This window comes from Castor canadensis, chromosome 2, assembly GCF_047511655.1.
Source record: "Castor canadensis chromosome 2, mCasCan1.hap1v2, whole genome shotgun sequence".
NCBI classification, from domain to species: Eukaryota; Metazoa; Chordata; class Mammalia; order Rodentia; family Castoridae; genus Castor; species Castor canadensis.
This window is the reverse complement of record NC_133387.1, coordinates 140,274,801-140,302,794: the sequence shown is the minus strand read 5'-3', so window position 1 is coordinate 140,302,794 and position 27,994 is coordinate 140,274,801. Positions and strand designations below refer to the sequence as shown.

Below are 27,994 nucleotides of genomic sequence, written 5' to 3'. Positions count from 1 at the left end.
AATTACAAACTACATGATTTGCAAAAGTATTTATTACCCAAACATTGGTATCATTTACCTTTTCACCACCCATAATTCGGATAATTCAGATAATTCAGTTTTTTTGTTTGTTTTTTTGTTCTTAGGAGATTTTTACACCCAAGGAGAAGACGCCTGGTAGGGTTCAGGATAGGTGGAAGTGAAGTAAGCAAAGGACGATTATCAAAGGCTAGGTAGACAAGGGTCTGTACCTCCAATTAAAAGAGAAGGTTTAGGAGAGGGTGCTTATGGAAATCGATTCTATAACCCTGCGTGTGTCTGTGCTTTGAAAATTTTTCTGTATTGTAGAGAAAGGCTGACTCCAGTTCGAATCAGTAATATAGTTCAGGCAGAAATAAAGATACTTACAGCTTGCTTAGCTTCATAGACCTTGACTTCTCTATCCTTTCATTTTCTTTTTCTTCCTTACCCTCCCCCCTTCTTTCCTACTTTAAAAACATAAGTTCCTTGATGTTAAGGCTTATGAAGTGACATTTCCATGGATGCCATTATTAGGAATAAAAACGGTTCTGTTTATCTGTTAGAGTATTAGAAACATTTTTTAAATGAAAATTTGTTAAATTCCCTTGTATTTTAACATTGTTCTTTTTTTTTTTTTTTTAAACAGGTGGCCAATATGTTCTACATTGTAGTGATTATGGCTCTAGTATTACTTAGTTTTGGTGTTCCCAGAAAGGCAATACTTTATCCTCATGAAGCACCATCTTGGACTCTTGCTAAAGATATAGTTTTTCATCCATACTGGATGATTTTTGGTGAAGTTTATGCGTATGAAATTGATGGTAAGAATTTACATTTACAAATTGATCTTTTGGTTATTTTATGTTTTAAAGTCCATAAAGTCAAACTAAAACCAAATTCCTCCCACAATGTATTAGTAAACTCCAGAGGAAAAAAAAAATGAAGATTAATTGAAAAGAAAGATTTTTGGAATTTTTTCATCTTTAATGGAAATCTGGCCTAAGTTGAGTTAGATCATGAGAACATTTACTGGCTCACATAACAAAGTTCAAAGGAAGAGTGGTCTTTAGAGTTAGTTAATTCTACCTAAGTACCTGTGTGGGTTTTTTTTTTTTTTAAATCTTGCTGTCTCATAGTGTCTGATTCATACAGGTTTTCCTTAGGAGTATAAAACAATCTGAAACAAGAAGCAGAAATAGATACTATTTGTCCATGGTTACCATTAGAAGAAAAGATTCCCTTTTGAAACTATTTTATCTCATTAGCCTCAAGTAGGCTTAGGACTGTCTTGCCATCTCTGAAGGGTTACTGGGGGATGGGTACATGATTAGCTTAGGCCAGTCAAGGTGGATTGAATATTGAGGAGTTAAGCACAATGTTACTGACAAAAATAAGGAATCTGCATGAATCTTGAGGGGCAGATAGCTGAGTTTTATAGGGGATTCCAAGTTGCAGGTTTTTATCAAAATTTTGAGTTCTTTCTCTAGATAAGCTAATACATGAGATAACCTTCCCCATTCAACCCTATTCTGAATGTAAATACTAAGTTTGTTGAACAGTTTTGTTACTATTCACATTTTTACTCAGTGTTGCCTTAGTTAGACTAGATAATTTGTGAACATATGTGACATTGTCAGCTCTCAGGGATATTCTTCTGACCCTCTGCAGAGTTGTACAATCTTTATTTTGTTCTCTTTTAATCATTCTCTTACTTTCCCTTCTTTCACCCCTCCTTTTGCCCTATAACTCTGTTCCTCCTTCCCACTTATTTATATATGGGTGACTAAGTATGGAGCTGGCCAAATAGTAGTAAGGTGATTGTGATCTTTAGCTATTCCACTCTGGTCAGATTTTGTGTTTATGGCTTCCTAGTCACTGTCATTTTTAGGGTTTTGTTGTCTGCTGTTTTTTGAATGGTATATCCCTTATTATGTAGTTATTATAAAGGTATAGATAGATAATATACTTTCAGTTTCCTGCATTCATTTTCTTTTGTAGATATTTGTCTCTCTGAACTAATCAGAATAGAATGAAAATTGATTTATAAAACTTTAATGAAAGGATCTTAATATCAATTTGCCTATAAAACTATTTAAAGGATTAATAAAGCCATTGTGAGAAAGAATACATTTTAAAACAATTACTAAACACTGCTAAATGTGCTATAAGTACTTATATAGAAATTGTCACTATTTTGTGATTATTTAATTCTAAGCCTTGTCCTACCTGAATTAGTTTTATAACATTATTTCTTATAATTCTTAGTGGGTATTAAAGCTCATCCCTTCCATATTTGTGTTTAGCTATTGCAGGTGAGGGCAATGAAAAGCAAGGAGTTCAAATGTAGTCATTTTATATATGAAAAACACTTCAGCAGCTCCGTCAGCCCTCTCTTATGACATAATAAATTAAACTCAGTAATCTTTATTACAGTTTTTGGGTTCAGCTGTTTTTCTTAGAAATGTTGTAGTGTTGCTGAGTCCAAGAATTTTATCTTCCTTAATGCTGCTCAGACTAAGCCTTGCCTGGAAGGGTAGATACAGCACTAAGCATGCTCCTTGTTTGGAATAGAGTGGTAGGACAGAGCACAGCTATACCCTTACAAATCCTCGGTGTTGAAGAATTTCTAAGCTGGCATCCTGTAGTTGCCTGTCCAGAGGCTTTTGCTGCAATCTGTGAAACAAATGTGTATTAATTTAAACTTCCTTTAAATAAAGTAAACAAAAAATAAGCTTAACTGTGCATTGATAGCAGTTATTAGTGACCTACTTTATTTAAAATCTTTTTTTTTCTTCTTGAAGTGTGTGCGAACGATTCGGTTATCTCTCAAATCTGTGGTCCTGGGACATGGTTGACTCCATTTCTTCAAGCAGTCTACCTCTTTGTACAGTATATCATTATGGTTAATCTTCTTATCGCATTTTTCAAGTAAGAATTTTATTCAGTTCCTTATTATACAGAGATCATTTGCTACATAGCTCTGCTTATTTTGAAGGAAATATATATAATTTTTTAAAAAGTTTATTGAGGCTTAAAGTACTTTGAGAAATTACAAATAAGAAGACATGCTTTTTCAAATAAAAGGAGTCCTAAGTTTTAGACTTATGATCTTTCAACATGCATTTCTTTTATAAATTTAATCATTACCTGAGATTTTTCCGAGATTGCCAAGGAATCTACATACATTCAGTCTAGAAAAACAGCAAGGCAAATATACAGCTGAACAATCTTAATAGTAGTTAGATGTACATATTTCTAGAATAATGTTTTCTTTTTAAAAATATTATTTTTATACTATTTTTCACTAAAACATGAACATTGTCTCAAATCAATAAGTATTTCTCTCCAATCTTTGTGGTACTGGGGATTGTTCCTAGGGCCTTGCCACATGCTAGACAAGTCTTCTGACCCTTAAGCTATAGCCCTTTTGTTTGTATTTTATTTTTGAGATAGGGTCTTGCTGACTGCCCTGGCTGGCCTGAAATTCAAGATCATCCTGCTTTTACCTCCTGAGTAGTTGGAATTACTGAGGTGCATCCTTGCCTAACTCCAATCTATTTTTAATAACTACCTGATCCTTCATGATATAGACCATATTTTAAGCCAGTGTATTATATTGCTCAATTATATTGTAATTATTTGTTCCCAAATACCACATTGTGATTTGAACAATATTTAAGTATTTCTTTAGAATATTCTCTAAAAGTAGAACTGTTCAGGATTTGTACCGTTACTGCTTTTAGGCATTTCACATTTAAGTCAAAATAAGGCTTATGTCCCCTAACTTCCTGCCAACACTAGGAATTATGTGGTTTTTTTTGTTTTTTTTGTTTTTTTTTTTTAAGTTTATTATTTTTGGTAGCACAGGGATCAAAGTCAGGGCTTTGCACTTGCTAGATAGGCCCTCTGCCACTTGAGGCACTCTGCCAGCCATTTTTGCATTGGTTACTTTTAAGATAGGGTCTTGTTTTATGCCAAGGCAAGCCTGGACTGTAATCTTCCTGTTTGTGCTTCCCTTGAGCAGCGAGGATGACTGGTGCACACTTCCCTGCCCAGCCATTGGTTAAGATGGAGTCTCGTGAACTTTTTGCCTGGCCTAAAAATGGTGATTTTTCCTAATCTCTACCTTACAAGTACCTAGGATTACAGACTAGAGCCACCAGGCCACCAGGCCCAGTAAGAAGACTACCCCCTCACCAATTTGTTTGCTAGGGGGTACTCTACCACTTGAGCTACTCCCTGTTTTTTAATAGTTGCCACTTGGATGGTGAGGCCCTGAGTTCAAATCCCAAAATTACCTACCCCCCCCCAAAAAAAATCTTAAAAGTGTTTTTTCTGTCCACTTTTCTGAGAGCTTGCTATTAAAGTCCTCAACATTATAGAACTTTGTCTTACATATATAGCATGTGTTGTTGGGGTTTTTCCCAGTTTTTCATTTACTTTTTATTTTCATTTATAGAAGCGTGCTCTTTTGACTCCTTACTTAGTACAGAATTACAATGAAATCTTTAGTATTTAAAATTTAGAGATATGTTTGATTAGCTATGTTTATTTTATTTTCCTTCTTTGTTTTTCTAGTAATGTATATTTACAAGTGAAGGCAATCTCCAATATTGTATGGAAGTACCAGCGTTATCATTTTATTATGGCTTATCATGAGAAACCAGTTCTGCCCCCTCCACTTATCATTCTTAGCCATGTAGTTTCTTTGTTTTGCTGTGTATGTAAAAGACGAAAGAAAGATAAGACTTCTGATGGACCAAGTAAGTAAAATAAAGACTAATACTGATTTTATTCGAGAGCTCAGTGAATAAATGTTGTTGTGAAGGCTTTTGTCAAATTTGCCTAAACATAAACTGGTTTTTGAATACGATCTGGTATCTGTAAAGGTAGATTTAATATTAAACTTCTTTTCAGAGATGGCATCTCAGTTTGTGCTTGTTAAAATGGAAATATAAAACTTTAGCTGTTCCACAAGTGAGTTTTACTGCTCTATAAACTGACAATTTTATTACATTATGTATACCACCTAAGACTAATAATAACCATGTCAAATTATGCTTAGTATGTTAGTGGCTGTTATGTCAAATTAGAACCTAGCCACTTACCTGGTGCTTTAGAAACATAGTGGTAAAAAGAGGGGGAAATGTAGACTGATTCACATGAACCTGAATAATCCACACAACTACTGAGCTAAAAGTCTGATAGCCCTCATTGATATTTTCTTCCTTTTCCTCCCTTAGAACTTTTCTTAACAGAGGAAGATCAGAAGAAGCTTCATGATTTTGAAGAGCAATGTGTTGAAATGTATTTTAATGAAAAAGATGACAAATTCCATTCTGGGAGTGAAGAGAGAATACGTGTCACTTTTGAAAGGTTCAGAAGCTCTATAGTTATAATTATATGTCAGAATGGCTTCTGTTAGCCATTCTCTCTCTCTTTTTTTATTTTGGCAGTTCTGTGGTTTTAAACTCGGGGTCTTGTGCTTGCTAGGTAGGTGTTCTACCACTTGAGCCACTTCACCAGCCCTTTTTCCTTTGGTTATTTTTGAGATAGGGTCTTACTTTTTTGCACAGGGCTGGGTCCACCTGGATCTATCTTCCTGTTTGTGTTTTCCCACAAAGCTGTGATGACAAGTATATGCCACTGTGCTCAGCCGTTGCTTGACTGAGACCAGCCAGCCTGAAACCGTGATCCTCCCAAACTTCACCTCTGTCTGAGTAGCTAGGTTTATAGTTGTGAGCCATGTACCCAACTTAAGTATGTCTCCTACACATGGTCTTTGTTCAGTTCATTTTGTGTAACAAATTAATTTTGGGAAGACAGTTGCATTCTTTGCTAATGCTGGTTCATATAAGTCAGTCAGTCTCCTCTTATTTATTTTTTGGTAGTGCTGAATATCAAACCTAGGACCTTAGATATGTTAGGCAAGGGCTCTACCACTGAACTACATCACTATCCTGCTTGTTAATTTTTCACTATAGTTACACAATATAGAAAAGAGCTAATGTTCTGTACTATTCTGGAAAAGTAAAACTATCCCTCAGTATTTTAAAACTTTTGTTTCTTTCCATTTGCTGTACTGCATTCTGGAAGCACATAGTAGTTGTGTGGTTATGCCAGTGGTAGTTCTTTGTACATGCAGCTGTATGCACATTTTGGTTGAAGGAACCTTATGTAAATAGCCTTTGGAACAAAAACTCTTTTGAAATCTTGTATTTCATTGTTAGAATCAGCACTGCATCCATCTTATAGGTATGCCTTGTTAAATAAATAGCCACACCTTATTTTTATAAGCTACTTGTTTGAGTGCTTGTAGAATTTCTCATTCTATTTATTGAGACTACAAGAAGAATTTGTACACTCATTTTTAACATTTGTAAAAAAGCTTATTTTTCCCCTTGCAGAGTGGAACAGATGTGCATTCAGATTAAAGAAGTTGGAGATCGTGTCAACTACATAAAAAGATCGTTACAGTCATTAGATTCTCAAATTGGACATCTGCAAGATCTTTCAGCCTTGACAGTGGATACATTAAAAACACTCACTGCCCAGAAAGCTTCAGAAGCCAGCAAAGTTCACAATGAGATCACAAGAGAATTGAGTATTTCCAAACACTTGGCTCAAAACCTTATTGATGATGGTCCTGTAAGACCTTCTATATGGAAAAAGCACAGTGTTGTAAATACATTGAGCTCCTCTCTTCCTCAAGGTGATCTCGAAAGTAATAATCCTTTTCTTTGTAATGTGTTTATGAAAGATGAAAAAGATCCACAATATAACATATTTGGTCAAGATTTGCCTGTAATACCCCAGAGAAAAGAATTCAGTTTTCCAGAGGCTGGTTCCTCTTGTGGTGCCTTATTCCCAAGTGCTATTTCTCCTCCAGAACTGCGACAGAGACGACATGGGGTGGAAATCTTAAAAATTTTTAATAAAAATCAAAAATTAGGCAGTTCACCTAATAGCACACCACATCTATCATCCCCACCAACCAAATTTTCTGTTAGTACCCCATCCCAGCCAAGTTGCAAAAACCTCTTGGAAACTGTAACCAAAGATCAAGAAAGTATGTGCTCTAAACCTGCAGAAGGAGATAATATAGAATTTGGAGCATTTGTAGGTAAGTGTAACAAACTCTTAGCTGTATATAAATTCTGCTTGCTTTTCAAATTAGAAACAAAAATTATCACCTTAAAAAATAGTTAGCTAATAAAAAGCATGTGTTCCTTTAATATTTTTAAAGGAATCACAAGTAGGGAAGCAAATTGAATTGGGCTATGGCATATACCTCTTTGGTGCAATTTACTATAATAATTACTTGCACTGTGACTTTTTTTTTTTTGCGGGAGAAACTTGGGTTTGACCTCAGGGCCTCATACATGCTGGCAGGTGCTCTGCCACTTGAGCCACTCCACCAGCCCTTTTTTGTGATGGGATTTTTCCAAATAGGGTTACCCAAACTACTTGCTCAGGGGCTGGCTTTGAACTGTGATCCTACAGACCTCTGCCTACTGAGTAGCTGGGGTTGCAGGCATGAGCCACTGGCCCTGCTTGGTTTGGGCTTGAATATATCCACAGTTGAATCAGTAAGTTTTAGGTACTTAGAAAATAGCAAGGTACAGAGGAGGTTAGAAACAACTGGCAGAGAGAAATGTAAATAGGGCGAGTGTAGTTTATATCCAAGCCAGGGCAGTTTCAAAAATGTGCAATACTAATAATTCCATTAGGTCAACAGGCAAATCAGTACAGGCATTGCTTAACCATGGGGATATATTAGGCCATGTGCTTACACAAACTGAGAGTATGGATCAGTCACTGTGGACTCTCAGTACAGTCAGGAGACAGTAACCATGAGAGGTCTGAGGCTACTACTGGCATAACATGACATTCTGTTTTCAGTAAGCATTTTAGTGATAAGTAGAAGTAATATACTATAATAAGTATTTTATGGTAAATAAGCTAAGTAACATAGCTCTATGTTGTCATTCTCAAGTATCATATTCTGTATACAATTGTTTTGCCATACTTTTGTATGGCTGGCAGCACAGTAGGTTTGTTTACATCATTATCTCCATGAACACATGAGTTGTAAGACATCACTAGGCTGCAGGAGGTTTTTAGCTTTATTATAATCTTACGGGACAGTAGTATATGCAGTCCATCATTGACTGAAACTTGTTATGTGGTGAAGTGAAGTAGAGATCTTAAGAATACTTAATAAAAACAAAAACTTAGGTGGTTCATCTAATAACACACTATATTGGTCATCCTCACTAACCAAATACATGTCTGTATTTATGATCCACTCACTTGTATGTCTAGAGATGAGAGCAATTCAGGAAGGAGTGATCTATTCTTATACCTGTGATAGCTTCAATAAGAACAGAAAAAAATACTTATTTTGGCAATGAAAATACATTGATGACAGTGGTAAAAACTATTTCAGTCAAGAAAGTGGAGACAAGCTACATTATAGTGAAATAAAGTGTGAAAGGGAGGAGAGCCTATGAAGGAAGTGACTGAGTAACCCTTGACAAGCTCAACAGTGAAGGCAGGCAGAAAAAAGAACAAGTACTGTGACTTGTATGCTTAGGGTGTTGTATTTGTTTTTGAGACAGTCTTGCTGTGCTGCCCAGGAAGGTCTTAAACGTCTGATCTCCCTGCTCAGCCTCCCAGATGTTAGGTTAATAGTCTCAAGCCTCTAATCCCACACAGCCACTCCTGGTTTTTTGTTTTGTTTTTAGTGAAGACTTAAGCACATTTAAATGCTGACAGAGTGTCATGTGGAAGGCAATAGGTGAAGAGAGATTGCTTCATAGAGCAAGATGACTTCCTACAGTTTGGAAGAATATGATGTTAACCATGGTTTCCTGGTACATTATGAAAAGTCAAAATATTTAACAGAGAACTTTTAAGAAATAACTGGAGTTGCATGGCGCATACCCAGAATGTTCTAAGGTCTGAATGAGGCATTTGCCTCTTCAGATTTAACTTTTTCCATTAGCTGGCTTCCTACACTTGTTTTAACTTTCCCAACCTAGAGATTTACCCAGTCATGGAACGTGTAAGATTACTTAAAGAATATGTTTGTGGCCAATGTCTGTAATCCCCTCTAGATTGGGAAGATTGGGGTTTGAGTCCATCTGGGGCAAAAAGTTAGTTAGACCCCCATCTCAGTTAAGAAGCCATGTTTGCTGGCTTGCACATGTAATCCCAGCTACATAGGAGGAGGAGGATCACTGTCCAAGGCCAGTCAGTCCTGGGCAAAAGCTCAAGACCATATCTGAAAAATAGCTAAAAGCAAGAGGGTTGAAGTGTTCGGTAGCATGCCTATGTAGGAACTGTAGGGTCCTGTTTTCAAACCCCAGTAGTACCAAAAAAAAAAAGTTTGCAATCCCATGTGAAATATCCACATTAAGGGCAGCCTGGCAGATTATTGAGGTATTGAGTATGCTGGCATTGTACTGCTAGGCTATATGGAATTTGCTGTGGATTATATAAAGTCTACCCAATCAATTTTAAAAACATTTTAGCATGTTTTTTTAATGTGTTACTGTATATATCGCCTTTATATTTTATTAATAATTGCGAAAAGGATTGTTCCCCGTTTTTTCTTTTAAATTTCAAGCTGTTTACTCATATCACATGTTGGATTCTTTTATGAGGTCTTTGACTTTTGCTGTTACTCTTATCTGAACTGCTACTGATACTCACTAACTTCTTGCCATGTATTTTCAGTATTATTTAAAAAGCCAAAGGAGAATGCAAAGTCATCAAAACTACTTGGAAAACAGTGCCGATCACTTCTTTTTGTAGACTTTATGTGTTGTCATTGTTTTGATAGATTAAACAAAACCAAAAAGTTTTCATTGCAACCTTTTTTTTTTTTTTTGTTAAAGGACACAGAGATAGTATGGATTTACAGAGGTTTAGAGAAACATCAAACAAAATAAAAGAACTGTTATCCGTAAGTAAATCCTTATTATAGTAGCACAATTAAATGTAATTTCACTTTTTGTGATATTTAGTTCAAAATAGAATTAAATGTCTTTTCAGTAAAAAGTATAGTTTTAGCAGGATCCATCATCAATGTGAAGACCCCAAATATATGAAAGAAAATAGAAACAATTGAGGAACATACAGCGTATAAATAGCTTGCTTTTGGGGAAAGAAGTACTAGTGTTTGAACTCTGGGCCTTATACTTATTAGGCAGGTGGTCTACCACATGAGCCACATCCCCAACCCCATTTCTTATTAACTGAATTTTTTTGAAAACCTGTTTAACATTTTTCTCTTTGAAAAATGCTTTTCCCTATTCGTTTTCTATTGAGTAAATAGAACACTCATCTTCTGGGCCCCAAATTCATTACAACATGACTTTTTCTTCTCAACAAAGCAGGAGTCTAGAAATCTTTAGAAATCAGTATGTAGAGTACAAAGGCAAGACATCTGTAAGTGCTTACAAAGTGAGTTTAAGATGGATAGAGCAACTGGCCAAAAATTAGTTTTTATTTCTGCTTCTTAAATCATCTGGAGCTGTTAAGCACCTCAAGGGTATAATGTAGTTACACTGAGATGATTAAGAGGGCCTAGGAATGCTTTTAGCTATTCTAGCCCTTAAAGAACTTGCATTATAGAAACGATAGTTACATGCTGCAGGTGTGGCTTAAGTGGTAGAGTACCTGCCTAGCAAGCTCCAGGTCCTAAGTTCAAACCCCAGCACTCTCGATAAATAAAAGTCCTTACTTAAAAAGAAAGAAAGAAAGAAATGATGAAAGTACAAATACAGTGAAAACACTTGTCGAGAGATAAAGCCAAGGATATAGTAATGGCCTTAAGAGTTTCTATGAGAGATTGCTCCTCATATGGTCCAAAGTTAATTGTGTAGTTGCTGTCAAGGCCATATTACTTACTACCCTACATAAAAAGTTAGACTCAAATGCATGTTGATATGTACAGTAACATTAGTATTTATGATAGCATATTCTGAGTGAAATATTGTTCTGAATTGATTAAATGTCTATTATCTATATATGGTTAACTTGGAATTTTAGTTGGAGAGTGTATGCATATTGAAAATATTGATTATACAGGGTTCTTTTTTCTATATTTTAAGTTTGAAAATAGTTGCATGGTTTTCTTGCCTCAAATAGGGACAACAGGATTATGTAAGAAACATGATTAAGTAGTATTCAGAAATGCCTAAATATCAGATAAAGTCTCATTCATCTACGTAGGAGTCAGAAACTCACCCAGAGTTGGTTTGATAATAAATCTAATGTCAGATACTGGTATTCCTATATTCCACTTAGGGTTTTTCTTGAACAGGTGTCAACTGAAGTGGATTTGATATACAGATGAAGTAAATTACAGGCCTTCATAAGTCTTATTAAAGCCATTTATGATCTGGAATTACTTAATACATTTTCTTTTTCCAGTATACAAATTATTACTGTATTACCACATTCTGGTGGTATTATTTTGTTGTTGTGAAGCACTCGATACAGGTAGGACATAAAGTTCAGGATAAGAGAACACTTCTGGAAAGGACAAAGCAGTGCGGTTTCTCAACAGAGTTTTACCTTTTAAATATAAACGAGGAATGGGCAAAAGTAGTTTTTAAGTGGGTAAGTCACTTCCTGGTGAAAATAAGAAGAAAGTACAAGTTTCTTTGAGTTAACAGAAAAGTAGTGGTTATGCTTTGAATTAAACAATTTTGAGTAATTTACTTAGGGGGAAATCAAACTATACTAGAATAATGAACTCCATCTTATGGTGGTCAAAGACTTTTTGAGTTCTTGATCATTTGTGAGTTTTATACCTTTTTGAAAATCTGATGAAAACTACAGACCCTACAGTTAAAACAAGAATATTTTATAAAACACCTTAGCTGACCTTGAAATGACCCTTTGACATCAGAGTTTAACTGAATGATTGGATTAAAAATTGATGAAGAAAGAATGCTTTGTTGGTAAATTCATATCACTTCATAAGTTTGTATAAATTCTAGAGTTAAATGTAAAAATTCTAATCATAGAAAAATTAAGAAAATAGAAATATTTATTGAGCCAGTAAAGCTAGTTGGGTTTTCTAAATGTATAAGTAGCAGAAAATAATAATAATAATGTTTTGACATGAATAATAAGTTCATGTCAAAACAGATTTGAAGAAAAAAATGAAGTTTGACAACTAATGAGAAGATAGATGATATTCTTATTATACAAATCAGTAAGAAGACACACCCCTACAGAAATAGGCCCTTCTAGACCAATTTTACCAGTTTGTTAATGTAAGTGTAAGACAAAAGCTTTCTTTTTTTTTTTTTTAAATAAGTTGATAGTGGTCTTAGTTTTCTCCCCAGTTTGTTATGTTTTCCCAAACTTTGTGAATTTGTATTACTATGAAAAGAATTCATTCAGATGGATTTATGAACAATGAAAAACTAGGATGTGCTGAGCGCCAGTGGCTCACACCTGTAATCCTAGCTACTCAGGAGGCAGAGATCAGGAGGATTGCGGTTTGAAGCCAGCCTGGGCAAATAGTTTGTGAGACCATATCTTGAAAAAAACCATCACACACACACACAAAGGGGCTGGTGGAGTGGCTCGCGATGTAGGCCCTGAGTTCAAGCCCCAGTACCAGGGTGGGTGGAGAAGGGGGAAAGAAAGGAAGAAAAAAAAAAAACTAGAATGTTTTCGTGCTATTTTTGAGATTATAACCATAATCTGTGTTATACCTCTAATGTCCAGGTAAAGTAAAGCATATTGAGCTAAATAGATGAAGGGACTCTTAGAACAATGGCTTAAAATTCAATTGAATTGTTTTTTATAAATCATATGTATGTACTACATATGCAGAAGGATATTCCTGAAAACACTTTGAAGCACATGAGTTCTCATGCTGGATTTACTGAGTGTCACAAGACTTCCATTTCTCTTCATTCAAAACAAGGTGAGCATTTGACTTTATGAATTCTGTTAGCAAGCAGTCACTTAAGCTTTAAATATATTGTGTATTTGTCAAACACTTGAGTAATGAATGGTCTGGGAGTCAGAAAATGACGATTTTGGCCCAGAATTGTTACTGTAGCCTTGTGGTATTAAGTCATGGAATCTAACAATCTTAATTTTTTTTTGTTTTCTTTTTTTTTGTACTGGGGTTTTAGCCTCGGAGCTTTGTGCTTTCAAGGCAGGCATTCTACTGCTCGAACCACACCTCCAACCCACATTCTAGTGTTTTTATAGATGCCTAAGTCTATAAAGAGGAACTGTTGAAGACTTGCTTTTTACAAATCTGCTGATTGTAACTTCTACAGATTTAATCTGTATCATTTATTCAACATATTTTTCTAGTTTAACTCTTAAAAATAGCTAGTGCATGTGTTGGTTTGAAGTTAAAGAATACACACTTTGAAAAGCCTCCCCATCACACCACCCCCACATACAATTACTGTTACTTTGTCTACCTGTAGAGTTTTCGTTCTTATGCAATCATGCATAATAAAAATAGAAGTCTTCCTACCTCTTTTACACAAAAAGTAGTGTATTATACATGTTTGTTTTGCATCATTAATTTTCCACTTTATTGTAGTGATTTTCCATACCACTTTTTTTTTTTCCTGTTTTTGTTTTTGTGGGACTGGGGTTTGAACTTGGCACCACTCTTGCAAAGCAAGTGCTCTACCATTTGGGGCACACCTCTAGTCCAATTTGCTCTGTGGTTATTTTGGATTGGGATCTCACAGACTGCCGAGGCTGGCCTTGAACCTTGAACCTCGAACCTCCTGATCTCCCTAATCTCACCCTCAAATTGCTGGGATTATAGGCATGAGCCACTGGCACTCAGCTTGTTGTTGGCACCAAGTTTTGCTGTGCTGCCCAAGCTGTTCTCAAGCTCCTGGGCTCAAGCAGTTGATTTGCTTCCCTTCCCCAGTAGCTGGGACCACAGATGACCAGGACCCCCACCTGGCCCTTTTTCTTTTTTCACGGTACTGGGGTTTGAACTCGTGGTCACACCTTGAGCCCACTCAATCAGCCCTTTTTTGTGAAGTGTTTTTCAAACTGTTAACCCAAGCTGGCTTCGAACCACGATCCTCCCGATCTCTGCCTCCTGAGCAGCTAGGATTATAGGCGTGAGCCACTGGCACCCTGCCTTTTTTTTTTTTTCAGTCAAAATTATATAGGCCCATTATCGAGAACTTGAATAATTATTAATTTTTAAGGAAAACAGTTCTACCCTGTCTCCATTGCTATCACTTACTTTTTTTTTGGCATACTGAATTCAACAGCATATATCCTGACTAAAGAATGCAAGTTGGCTTACCATTTAAAAACATAATTATTATGATGCATGATTGTAGCAGATTAAAGCTTGAAAATCATAAGATCACTTTAATAGCTGCAGAAAAGGCATTTGATAAAATTGAACACCTATTCATGTAATGGTAGAATGGAGTTGCTTAATCTCACTAAAGACTGTCTATAAACAGTCATCATAAATAGTCATATCGCATAGTGGAAATACTCAGAGCGCAAGATGGGCTTTCCAGATTAAGATTTCAGAATAAGATATATTCTGTCATTTTCATCATGTTGACCAAGTTGTGCTCAGAGTCTTCTAATGTATTTCAAGCAAGTCTTTTTGTCTTCTATACCTGGCACAGGTATATTCTTAGATTTCCTTTCAGTCATTCTGAGCTTTTTCCCTCACCATCTTAACCTTTTTTAAAGTGTGGAGACATCATTTTAGAATTAATTAGGACAAGCAAACAAGATAGGACATCAGAGATGTCTTCCTACATCCCCCCATCCCTGTATTATGTTTGAATTTGGGGCCTTGTGCTTGCTAGGCAGAGTTTCTATCACTTGAACCATGCCACCGGTTCTTTTTTGCTTTTGTTATTTTTTCAGATAGGGTCTTGTGCTTTTTGCCTGGGCCAGCCTTGGACCATAATCCTCCTACCTAGGGTTTCTTCATAGCTGGGATTACAGGAGTACAACACTGTACTCAACTGAAAGATGTCATCTTAAATCAGGTGGGAGGAAGGTTGTAACACTTGTTATAACAAGAGATTGGAAATAGACTATTATCTACGAGTAGGAATTTGTCTAAATATATTATTATATATCCATAATGTGAAGTAAAAGTAGCATCAAAAATGATGTCATACTTCTATAGAAAATCTCTAAGAGTAAAGTTTAAAAAGCAGCAAGTCAGGCAGAGTAGCACATGCCTATACTCCCAGCTGCTTAGGAGGCAGAGGTAGCAAGATCAGTTGAGTTCAGGGCCAGCCTGGTCATCACAGCAAGACCCTTTCTCTCAATGAGACAGAAAAATTCAACCACAAAAAAAACTCCAGATATACAGTATATTTTATATCTCTGTGTAAAAAAATGAAAACCACAACCACTCTGTAAGAATACACAAGAAACGAATTCCCTTGACTACATCTAGTAAAGGTGATTTGTGAACAGGAGGCAGAGAAAGACTTTTTACTTTATACTCTTGTTTCTTAATGCCTTTTCACAATAAATTAATTGAGTATTTTGTTAAAAATAGATTGAAACTTTGTTCAGTAGTGTTAGGGACAATATAAATTATAAACAAATTTTATAAAGGTTATATTATGCTTAGCAGTACTTTATGTTTTGTTATTCAGTGGAAAAATAATAAAAATTTAGTTGCCTGACTTTTATCTTTTTAAATTTCCTTTTAGAAGAAAGTAGAACTCAATCTACAGAAGACACTCCTGAAGTAGATTCCAAAGCAGCTTTACTACCGGTTTGTACATTTCATGTAAACAAGTACATTTTGCTAAATACATATTTATTAAAGAAGAACTAAAAGGTGATGATATTTGATAGACTATATCAATCTTTCAAAAACCATTTACCTTAGAAAATTGAAAACAGTACATGGTGGCAGTGATAGAAAGTTTTAAAGAAAAATTTATTTAAAAATTTTTAATGGCAGATCTGTTTTGTTTAAGTGAAAACTGATTACACAAACTCATTCCTAGCTGACTGTGGTAGTACTTGATTTTGCAAACTTCCTTTAATAGCAGACTCTGGCAACCAAGACAGACAGCTCAGGAGAAAGCAGAGAATTACCCGTTTACAGTCAGATATGTAGAAATCAGTGCTTATAATCATCATCAATGAAATAGTAACTTGACAGAGTTTGTTGTTTAAAAACATCAAATGTTTAACCAGGCATTGGTGGTGCACACCTGCAATTCCAGCAGTCAGGAGGTTGAGGCAGAAGGATCTCGAGTTCAAGGTCAGCCTGTACTACAGAGTGAGACCCTGTCTCAAAAAAAAAAAAAAAAAAAAAGAGACAGAAATAAGAATAGGCTTAGGATGAAAGACGAGAAGAAGATTTACCAAGCCAATGGCCCCCGAAAACAGGCAGGAGTAACAATACTTATCTCTGACAAAGTAGACTTCAAACCTACATTGATCAAATGAGATAAAGAAGGACATTCCATACTATTAAAAGGGGAAATAGACCAAAAAGAAATAACAGTAATCAACCAATATGCACCCAATGTTAGCACACCCAGTTTCATCAAACATACCCTGAAAGACCTAAAGCATATATTAACTCCAACACAGTGGTTGTGGGAGACTTTAACACCCCATTATCATCAATAGATAGGTCATCCAAACAAAAAATCAATAAAGAAATCCAAGATCTAAAATATACAATAGATCAAATGGACCTAGTTGATATATACAGAACATTTCATCCAACTGCTACACAATATACATTCTTCTCAGCAGCCCATGGAACCTTCTCCAAAATAGATCATATCCTAGGGCACAAAGCAAGCCTCAGCAAATATAAGAAAATAGAAATTATACCATGCATACTATCTGATCACAATGCAATAAAACTAGAACTGAACAACAAAAGTAAAGACAAAAAACTTCAGCTGGAAACTGAATAACTCATTACTTAATGAACAATGGGTCATTGATGAAATAAAAGAAATTAAAAAGTTCCTGGAAGTCAATGAAAATGAAAACACACCTACCAGAACCTATGGGACACAGCAAAGGCAGTCCTGAGAAGAAAGTTTATAGCCATGAGTACATATATTAAAAAGACTGAGAGATCCCAAATCAATGACCTAATGATACATCTCAAACTCCTAGAAAACAAGAACAAGCAAATCCCAAAACAAATACAAGGAGAGAAATAATAAAAATAAGAGCTGAAATCAAGAAATAGGAACCAAAAAAACCATACAAAGAATTAATGAAATAAAAAGTTGGTTCTTTGAAAAAATAAACAAGATTAACAGACCCATGGCAAACCTGACTAAAAAATGAGGACAGAAAAACCCCAAATTAGTAGAATCAGGAATGCAAAAGGGGAGATAACAAACAATATGGAAGTCCAGGAAATCATCAGAGACTACTTCGAGAACCTATATTCAGATAAATTTGAAAATCTTAAAGAAATGGACAGATTTCTAGATACATATGATCATCCAAAACTGAACCAAGAGGATATTAATCACCTGAATAGATCTATAACACAAACTGAAATTGAAGCAGCAATCAAGAGTCTCCCCAAAAAGGAAAGTCCAGGACCTGATGCATTCTCTGCTGAATTCTGTCAGACCTTTAAAGAAGAACTGATACCAACCCTCCTTAAACTGTCCCATGAAATAGAAAGTGAAGGAAAACTGCCAAACACATTTTATGAAGCCAGTATTATTACACTTATCCCAAAACCAGGCAAAGACACCTCCAAAAAGGAGAGCTATAGGCCAATCTCCTTAATGAACATTGACGCAAAAATCCTCATAAAAATAATGGCAAACTGAATTCAACAACACATCAAAAAGATCACTCACCACGACCAAGTCGGCTTCATTCCAGGAATGGAGAGGGGTGGTTCAACATATGAAAATCAATAAATGCAATAAACCACATTAACAAAAGCAAAGACAAAAACCACTTGGTCTTCTCAATAGATGCAGAAAAAGCCTTTGATAAGATCCAACGCCCACCATTTCATGATAAAAGCTCTAAGAAAACTAGGAATAGAAGGAAAGTACCTCAACATTGTAAAAGCTATTTATGACAAACCTACAGCCAGCATTATACTTAACAGAGAAAAACTGAAACCATTCCCTCTAAAATCAGGAACTAGACAAGGATGCCCACTGTCTCCAATCCTATTCAACATAGTACTGGAATTCCTAGCCAGAGCAATTAGGCAAGAGAAGGAATAAGAGGAATACAAATAGGTAAAGAAACTGTCAAAATATCCCTATTTGCAGATGACATGATCCTATACCTTAAAGACCCAAAAAACTCTTCTCAAAAGCTCCTAGACACCATCAACATCTATAGCAAGGTACCAGGATATAAAATCAACAAAGGAAAATCATTAGCATTTCTATACACTAATAATGAACAAACTGAAAAAGAATATATGAAAACAATTCCATTTACAATAGCCTCAAAAAAAATCAAATACATAGGTGTAAACCTAACAAAGGATGTGAAAGACCTCTACAAGGAAAACTATAAACTTCTGAAGAAAGATTGAGGAAGACCATAGAAAGTGGAGAGATCTCCCATGCTCATGGATTGGTAGAATCAACATAGTAAAAATATCTATACTCGCAAAAGTAATCTACATGTTCAGTGCAATTCCCATCAAAATTCCAATGACATTCATTAAAGAGATTAAAAAATCTACCGTTAAATTTATATGGAAACCCAAGAGGCCACGAATAGCCAAGGCAATACTCAGTCAAAAGAACAATGCAGGAGGTATCACGATACCTGACTTCAAACTATATTACAAAGCAATAACAATAAAAACAGCATGGTACTGGCACAAAAACAGACATGAAGACCAGTGGAACAGAATAGAGGACCCGGATATGAAGCCACACAACTATAACCAACTTGTCTTTGACAAAGGCGCTAAAAATAAACAATGGAGAAAAGACAGCCTCTTCAACAAAAACTGCTGGGAAAACTGGTTAGCAGTGTGCAAAAAACTGAAACTAGATCCATGTATATCACCCTATATCAATACTAACTCAAAATGGATCAAGGATCTTAATATCAGACCCCAAACTCAAAGTTGATACAGGAAAGAGTAGGAAATATTCTGGAATTAGTAGATACAGGTAAGAACTTTCTCTTTTTTTTTTTATCTTATTATTCATATGTACATACAAGGCTTGGGTCATTTCTCCCCCCTGCCCCCACCCCCTCCCTTACCACCCATACCACCCCCTCCCTCTGTCCCCCACCCCCTCAATACCCAGCAGAAACTATTTTGCCCTTATCACTAATTTTGTTGAAGAGAGAGTATAAGCAATAAATGAAAGGAACAAGTGTTTTTGCTGGTTGAGATAAGTATAGCCAAACAGGGAGTTGATTCACATTAATTTCCTGTGCGTGTGTGTTACTTTCTAGGTTAATTCTTTTTGATCTCACCTTTCCTGTAGTTCCTGGTCCCCTTTTCCTATTGGCCTCAGTTGCTTTTAAGGTATCTGCTTTAGTTTCTCTGTGTTAAGGGCCACAAATGCTAACTAATTTTTTAGGTGTCTTACCTATCCTCACCCCTCCCTTGTGTGCTAAAGCTTTCATCATGTGCTCAAAGTCCAATCCCCTTGTTGTGCTTGCCCTTGATCTAATGTCCGCATATGAAGGAGAACATACGATTTTTGGTCTTTTGGGCCAGGCTAACCTCACTCAGAATGATGTTCTCCAAGTCCATCCATTTACCAGCGAATGATAACATTTCATTCTTCTTCATGGCTGCATAAAATTCCACTGTATATAGATACCACATTTTCTTTTTATTTATTTATTTTTTCATTTTTCTTTTATTATTCATATGTGCATACAAGGCTTGGTTCATTTCTCCCCCCTGCCCCCACCCCCTCCCTCACCACCTACTCCACCCCCTCCTCCCCCCACCTCAATACCCAGCAGAAACTATTTTGCCCTTATCTCTAATTTTGTTGTAGAGAGAGTATAAGCAATAACAGGAAGGAACAAGGGTTTTTGCTGGTTGAGATAAGGATAGCTATACAGGGCATTGACTCACATTGATTTCCTGTGCGTGGGTTTAACCTTCTAGTTTAATTCTTTTTGATCTAACCTTTTCTCTAGTTCCTGGTCCCCTTTTCCTATTGGCCTCAGTTGCTTTAAGGTATCTGCTTTAGTTTCTCTGCGTTAAGGGCAACAAATGCTATCTAGTTTTTTAGGTGTCTTATTTATCCTCACCCCTCCCTTGTGTGCTCTCGCTTTTATCATGTGCTCATAGTCCAATCCCCTTGTTGTGTTTGCCCTTGATCTAATGTCCACATATGAGGGAGAACATACAATTTTTGGTTTTTTGAGCCAGGCTAACCTCACTCAGAATGATGTTCTCCAATTCCATCCATTTACCAGCGAATGATAACATTTCGTTCTTCTTCATGGCTGCATAAAATTCCATTGTGTATAGATACCTCATTTTGTTAATCCATTTGTCAGTGCTGGGGCATCTTGGCTGTTTCCATAACTTGGCTATTGTGAATAGTGCCGCAATAAACATGGGTGTTCAGGTGCCTCTGGAGTAAGCTGTGTCACAGTCTTTTGGGTATATCCCCAAGAGTGGTATTGCTGGATCAAATGGTAGATCAATGTTTAGTGTTTTAAGTAGCCTCCAAATGTTTTTCCAGAGTGGTTGTACTAGTTTACATTCCCACCAACAGTGTATGAGGGTTCCTTTTTCCCCCGCATCCTCACCAACACCTGTTGTTCGTGGTGTTGCTAATGATGGCTATTCTAACAGGGGTGAGGTGGAATCTTAGTGTGGTTTTAATTTGCATTTCCTTTATTGCTAGAGATGGTGAGCATTTTTTCATGTGTTTTTTGGCCATGTGAATTTCTTCTTTTGAGAAAGTTCTGTTTAGTTCACTTGCCCATTTCGTTATTGGTTCATTAGTTTTGGGAGAATTTAGTTTTTTAAGTTCCCTATATATTCTGGTTATCAGTCCTTTGTCTGATGTGTAGCTGGCAAATATTTTCTCCCACTCTGTGGGTGTTCTCTTCAGTTTAGAGACCACTTTTTTTGATGAACAGAAGCTTTTTAATTTTATGAGGTCCCACTTATCTATGCTATCTCTTGGTTGCTGTGCTGCTGGGGTTTCGTTGAGAAAGTTCTTGCCTATACCTGCTAACTCCAGAGTATTTCCTACTCTTTCCTGTATCAACTTTAGAGTTTGTGGTCTGATATTAAGATCCTTGATCCATTTTGAATTAATATTGGTATAGGGTGATATACATGGATCTAGTTTCATTTTTTTGCAGACTGCTAAGCACTTTTCCCAGCAGTTTTTGTTGAAGAGGCTGCTATTTCTCCATCATATATTTTTAGGTCCTTTGTCAAAAACAAGTTGTTATAGTTGTGTGGCTTCTTATCTGGGTCCTCTGTTCTGTTCCACTGGTCTTCATGTCTGTTTTTGTTCCAGTACCATGCTGTTTTTATTGTTACTGCTTTGTAATATAGTTTGAAGTCAGGTATCGTGATACCTCCAGTATTGTTCTTTTGACTGAGTATTGCCTTGGCTATTCGTGGCCTCTTGTGTTTCCATATAAATTTAACAGTGGATTTTTCAATCTCTTTAATGAATGTCATTGGAATTTTGATGGGAATTGCATTGAACATGTAGATTACTTTTGGGAGTATAGATATTTTTACTATGTTGATTCTACCAATGCATGAGCATGGGAGATCTCTCCACTTTTTATAGTCTTCCTCAATCTCTGTCTTCAGAAGTTTATAGTTTTAAGAACTTTCTCAATGGAACCCCAGCAGCACAGCAACTAAGAAGTAGCGTAGATAAATGCGACCTCATAAAACTAAAAGCTTCTGTTCATCAAAAGAAATGGTCTCTAAACTGAAGAGAACACCCACAGAGTGGGAGAAAATATTTGCCAACTATACATCAGACAAAGGACTGATAACCAGAATATATAGGGAACTTAAAAAACTAAATTCTCCCAAAACTAATGAACCAATAAAGAAATGGGCAAGTGAACTAAACAGAACTTTCTCAAAAGAAGAAATTCACATGGCCAAAAAACACATGAAAAAATGCTCACCATCTCTAGCAATAAAGGAAATGCAAATTAAAACCACACTAAGATTCCACCTCACCCCTGTTAGAATATCCATCATTAGCAACACCACGAACAACAGGTGTTGGCGAGGATGCGGGAGAAAAAGGAACCCTCTTACACTGTTGGTGGGAATGTAAACTAGTACAACCACTCTGGAAAAACATTTGGAGGCTACTTAAAACACTAAACATTGATCTACCATTTGATCCAGCAATACCACTCTTGGGGATATATCCAAAAGACTGTGACACAGGTTACTCCAGAGGCACCTGCACACCCATGTTTATTGCAGCACTATTCACAATAATCAAGTTATGGAAACAGCCAAGATGCCCCAGCACTGACGAATGGATTAAGAAAATGTGGTATCTATACACAATGGAATTTTATGCAGCCATGAAGAAGAATGAAATGTTATCATTCGCTGGTAAATGGATGGAATTGGAGAACATCATTCTGAGTGAGGTTAGCCTGGCCCAAAAGACCAAAAATCATATGTTCTTCCTCATATGCGGACATTAGATCAAGGGCAGACACAGCAAGGGGATTGGAATTTGAGCACATGATAAAGCAAGAGCACACAAGGGAGGGGTGAGGATAGGTAAGACACCCAAAAAACTAGATAGCATTTGTTGCCCTCAGTGCAGAAAAACTAAAGCCGATACCTTAAAAGCAACTGAGGCCAATGGGAGAAGGGGACTAGGAACTAAAGAAAAGGTTAGATCAAGAAGAATTAGCCTAGAAGGTAACACACATGCACAGGAAATCAGTGTGCATGAACTTCCTGTGTAACTATCCTTTTCTCAACTAGCAAAATCCCTTGTTCCCTCCTATTATTGCTTACACTCTCTTCTTCAACAAAATTAGAGATAAGGGCAAAATAGTTTCTGCCAGGTATCAAGGTTGTAGGGGGGAGAGGAATGGGGCGGGATGAGTGGTAAGGAAGGGGATGGGGGGGAGGAGGGGAGAAATGACCCAAACATTGTATGCGCATAAAAAATTAAATTAAATTAAATTTTAAAAAGTCATGTTTGTGGGGAAAGAAGTTCTCTAACATTTTCACAGTAAGGTACCCTCCTTTGTGGAAGGATGTATCATGAATCTAAGCTGTGCAGCTTTACAACAAAGTCCATTGAAGAAGATGGAAGTCAACTTACATAGACAGTGTTAGATTTCTAATAACTTTATGTGGTGGTAGTATTGGTTATAGATTATAAGCTTGTTGGAAGCGACTAAAGTAAAGGAAACTATTATAAAACATCACATAAGGGAAAGATACTGTTTGAAAAGACTGGCAGATTAGAAAGCAATCTAGAAAGAGGTTTCGGTAACAGGTGAATCAAATCTGAAGAGAATTATTAAGGTGAACTAGAATGAAACACAGATGTGAGTGGTTTTAGACGATCTATAAAGATAAAAGGACATGGGAAATACATTTAATTGGCCATGAGATTGTAGACAGAATTTAAAGAGATGTAAATGGATTAGAATTTTCCAAATTGATAAAATGTATAAAAATTCAAATTCTAGAAATATGAGTTCCAAACTGGGCAAGTAAAAAAATTCATACCTAGATACATCACTATAAATCTGCCCCATATGCTTGCATGTCTTTAGTGATTGTCTTTGAGTAGTCACAGTTTTGATGATTTGGATTTTCTGTTTGTACTTTGATATTCTTTTGACGGCAGTCACAGAAGGTTTTTAGAATCACTGAAATGTATATTTTGTGAGAATAAGATTGTCATCAGAGAAAAAAATTAAAGAATTTGAAGAACTAGAAAAACTATGTTATAAGAAATGAACACTCCTGAAATTGTTTCACCTTGTGATAGTTGCTTTTGCCTTTAAGTTTTTTGTTTGTGTTTGTTTTTGACCCCAGGACTGGTTACAAGATAGACCATCAAATAGAGAAATGTAAGTAAGTCTTTTCTCATTATCCTGCAAAGTATCACAGTTAATGAGTTTTGTCTTTTTTTTCTCCTCTTTGCATTGTTTCTTTAACACTCCTTTATCTGGGTAATGAGTGATGATTGTTTAATCTAGCATTTGCATGGATGAAATTGGGAGGACTTACACAGTAATTATAGCTCTACTAAAGTCTTCCTAAGAGTGATAGAATTATGATATTATTCTTGAGATCTGTTTCCAGCTTGATCTTGGTTAATTTGTGAAAAGATCTAGTTTGAGATTTCAGTTTTGTGCTTATTAACCTTTCCATCATTCTAAGCTTGTAACTGCTTTCAGAAAACACTGATGATTAGAGCAGTAGTATCCAGTGTGCATTAGAAAGTCTGTACACAGGAAAATCTGCTAGAAAGCTGATGTGGTAATCCTTTTGTAAACAAAAGGCAACTTTCTCCCTGAAAAGAAGAAATTTCACTACAGATTAGACATAAAGAAGAATCAAAGATAACTTCTGTGTTTCCAGCATAAGGATTAGTCTTTTAGGATGCCAGAGGACATTTTTAAAAGTCTTTGACATTCATTTGATACTACAAACATGGTAGAATTACTCTCTGATACTATATTTCAGTGTTATCCCCTTCTGTGAATCTGAAATGTGTGTGAATAAATAGAGAAGAAAATAAAGCATGTGCTACATGGACAAGCAGGTGTTCAAATTGTTTATGCTAGGCTTGCATTGTCAAGACCTACCCAAATTCAAACTTCTTCAGCAACTGTTGTCTCTTATAAGCAAACCCATAGGATATAAATGCAGAATAAGTACTTGAAGTTGATCCTTTCTAGGTTTTTGTTTGTTTGCTTGATTTTCAGTGCTAGGAATTGAACCCAGGGCCATGTCCATGCTAGGCCTGTGCTGTACATCCCCAGCCCTTTGAGGTTAATCTTAATTGTGGGTTCTAACAAGAAAACCAACAACGTGTAGTTGGCCAGCACTTTTTTTGTTTCGTTTTAATTTTTTTGGCAGTACTGGAGTTTGAACTTAGAGCCTCACGCTTGCCAGGCAGGCACTACCACTTGAGCCATTCCACCAGCCTCTTTTTGTGTTGGGTATTTTCGAGTTAGGGTCTCTCAAACATTTTTAGCCTGTGCTGACTTCAAACTGCAATCCTCCTGATCTCTGCCTCCCTCCCTAGTAGCTAGGATTATAGTGCTTGGCAGTCAGCACTCTTGGAGTAATGAGAAAAGAGTAGCTTTACAGCATCAGGCAAAGGGTGATGCTGGAATCAAGATATTTCTCATAAGAAACTATTTATATTATTAAGGTGAAAGTCAGCCTTCAGGGTCAGATGGAATGTGAGAGCTGGGAAGAGACTGCAGTAACCTCCCTACTCCCCACATCCTAAAATGAGGAGGGAAAGCTGGGAGAGTGGCTCAGGTGATTGAGTGGTTGAGTGAAGAAGTTTGAATCTAGCAAGCATAAGACCCTGAGTTCAAACTTGAGTGCTGCCACAAAAAAAAAAAGAAGCAGCAGCACTGGGGAGAGCTAAGCCTGTGACCCATTTTCCTTGATTCTCATTCTGTTTCCTTTCCCACTACACCTGAGTCTCTACACTGGAATGCTGAGAATTAAAAAGAACTTTTGCCTGGACACGGTGGTGTACACCTGTAATCCTAGCACCCAGGAGTTCGAGGCAAGAGAAAGAGCTTGAGTTTGAGGCCAACCTGGGTTGTCTCCAAAAAAATAAAAATAAGAACCACTTCTTGCTGCTAATACGTGTTATAAATAAATACATTGAATGTTGGATTTTTTTCAACATTAGAAGTTGAGTTTTGTGCAGTTGATACCTATTTACTGTTCTCTCTGCTCTTTCCCACTAGTTCTACTGAAGTATTAGAATCCTGGAAAGTGATTTCAGGACATTGTTCTAGTACCGGAATGAATCTCCACAAATGCAGAAGTCATGAAATACTTTACTCTATTAATATCTATTAGTTTTCACTTTGGCACCAATCCAATAAATAATATTTATGTATTCATAAGCTGGAGATACAAGTTGGTGATAAAATAGATGTACATGGGTATGTACATATCTATGTATGAATTAGGGGTTGGCTAGAGGAAAGTGGTAAATATTCAAAGAAATATGAGTCTGAGCATCAGAAGTCCTTTAATAATATTTCATTAAATAGTCATGATAATCTTAAAAAATAAAAACTGCTAGCCAAAACTAAAATGTGGCACTTTTTTTTTTTTTTTGGTATTTCTTTAGCCCATCTGAAGAAGGAACATTAAATGGTGAGTCCAGGTGGTAGGTTGTAATGTGAAAATTGAATCACATATGATGTTAAGGCAAATACTGCATATCCTAGGCAAGACATTTCAGACTAAGCCAAGGTAGTTGGAAAATTCTTCCTTCATACAGTTTCTCCTTAAAATAGATATTTTGCAAACACATGGACCAGTCTGTGATGATGGTCCCTGTTCTGCCAGTCCCCCATTTACCAGTGCCCCCAACCAGAATATTGCCAACATTCCAGCTGCTTCTTACCACCCCGCCCCTAAACAAAATTAATTGGTCTTGCTGGGTGTACTTGTGTATATGCCATATAAATGGAATCATACAGTATATACTATTTGTGTCTGTCTTCTTCTCTTAACATGTTTTTATGAGATTCATCAATACTGTGTGTATAGTGGTAGTTTGTGCATTGTTAGTATTTCGTGTTAATTCCTTTTTTAAGTATATGGAATTGTCCACTGTACTTTTGGGTGTATGTGTATAGTACTGCCTAGCAGTGGTACTCAGGGCTTCATACTTGCTAGGCAGACACTCTACCACTTGAGCTACTCCACCAGCCCTATTTTTGAGATAGGATCTTAGTTTGTGCCAGGCTGGCCTGACCATGAACTTCCTATTTGTACATAACTGGAATGACAGTTGTCTGCCACCATACCAACCCATTGGATGAGTTGGGTCTTGCAGACTTTATGCCATGGCTGGCAAACTTCGATCCTCCTAATCTACACCTCCCAAGTAGCTAGGATTACTAGCTCCATTCCACTATTTGATAGTCATTTCAGTAGCTTCCTGTGTGTGGCTGTTGCAATTTCTGTTGCTATGAACATTTGTTTGGTAAACAGATTTGCTTTCTGTTGATTATATGCCTAGGGTAGAATGGCTGGTTCATAGAGTATGCATCTGTTCATATCTAGTAGTTACTGCCAAATAGGTTTTCAAAGTGTTAATACCAGTTTGGGCTTCCTGCCCAAACTGGTAATTTTATTTCCTTTCTGTCCTCTACCATCAAAATGATTCTTGTAAAAGACTTGATCTTGTCACTGCTCTGCTTTACATTTTTCCCTTCATTATTGAATAAACTCTCAGGTCCTTTTCTTAGCATGGCACTCTAGGCTGTTGACAATTTCCTATTCCCTACTTTCACAGCATATGTTTATGTTCTTTTTGCTCATTAATTTACAATCTTCGCTGCATATTCAAATCACTTATGTGGTGAGACATACCTGTAGAGTAGTATAGAATAGTATTTGGACTGAGATCTCAGAAGCTGTGTGCTCATAAAGCCTTCCACATCATTCTATCTGTATGTAAGTAGTCCTGTTCATACCAAACTGCTTGCAGTTTCCCAAATGTGGCAGGCACCAGTTAATGCTTTGCTACCTTTCTAAATACAGCCTAACAAACTGCATTGCAAATTGCTCTCTCATTCCCTTACTTCTTCCTTTGAGACAGCCTTCAACCCCTTGTCAGCCCAGAGGCACTGAGTATACCTCTTGTGTGGTCCTTATGATGTGTATGCGCTTGTATGTAGGTGTGTGGATAAACACGTATGTGTTTTATACTTACCACAGTATTAAACTGTTGACTAACTTCTACAACACAGTAAATTCCTTTTTATTTATAGTCTAGACACA

The 27,994-nt window shown here is 36.4% G+C and overlaps 1 protein-coding gene across 3 annotated transcripts in view; it reads left to right on the top strand.

Moving 5' to 3' along the window:
- The window catches only part of Trpm7 (transient receptor potential cation channel subfamily M member 7), a 109,128-nt gene that overhangs the window by 62,517 nt on the left and 18,617 nt on the right, over nt 1-27,994 (top strand). For 2 of the 3 annotated variants that reach the window (XM_074065933.1, XM_074065932.1), the window contains exons 22-31: nt 647-821; nt 2,802-2,928; nt 4,579-4,763; nt 5,244-5,376; nt 6,408-7,123; nt 9,903-9,970; nt 12,862-12,955; nt 15,720-15,784; nt 24,035-24,069; nt 26,331-26,356. In XM_074065933.1, the coding sequence (XP_073922034.1) occupies nt 647-821; nt 2,802-2,928; nt 4,579-4,763; nt 5,244-5,376; nt 6,408-7,123; nt 9,903-9,970; nt 12,862-12,955; nt 15,720-15,784; nt 24,035-24,069; nt 26,331-26,356 (1,624 nt within the window). The remainder of the gene's footprint in view (nt 1-646; nt 822-2,801; nt 2,929-4,578; nt 4,764-5,243; nt 5,377-6,407; nt 7,124-9,902; nt 9,971-12,861; nt 12,956-15,719; nt 15,785-24,034; nt 24,070-26,330; nt 26,357-27,994) is intronic. The other variant, XM_074065934.1, reaches the window with a different exon arrangement.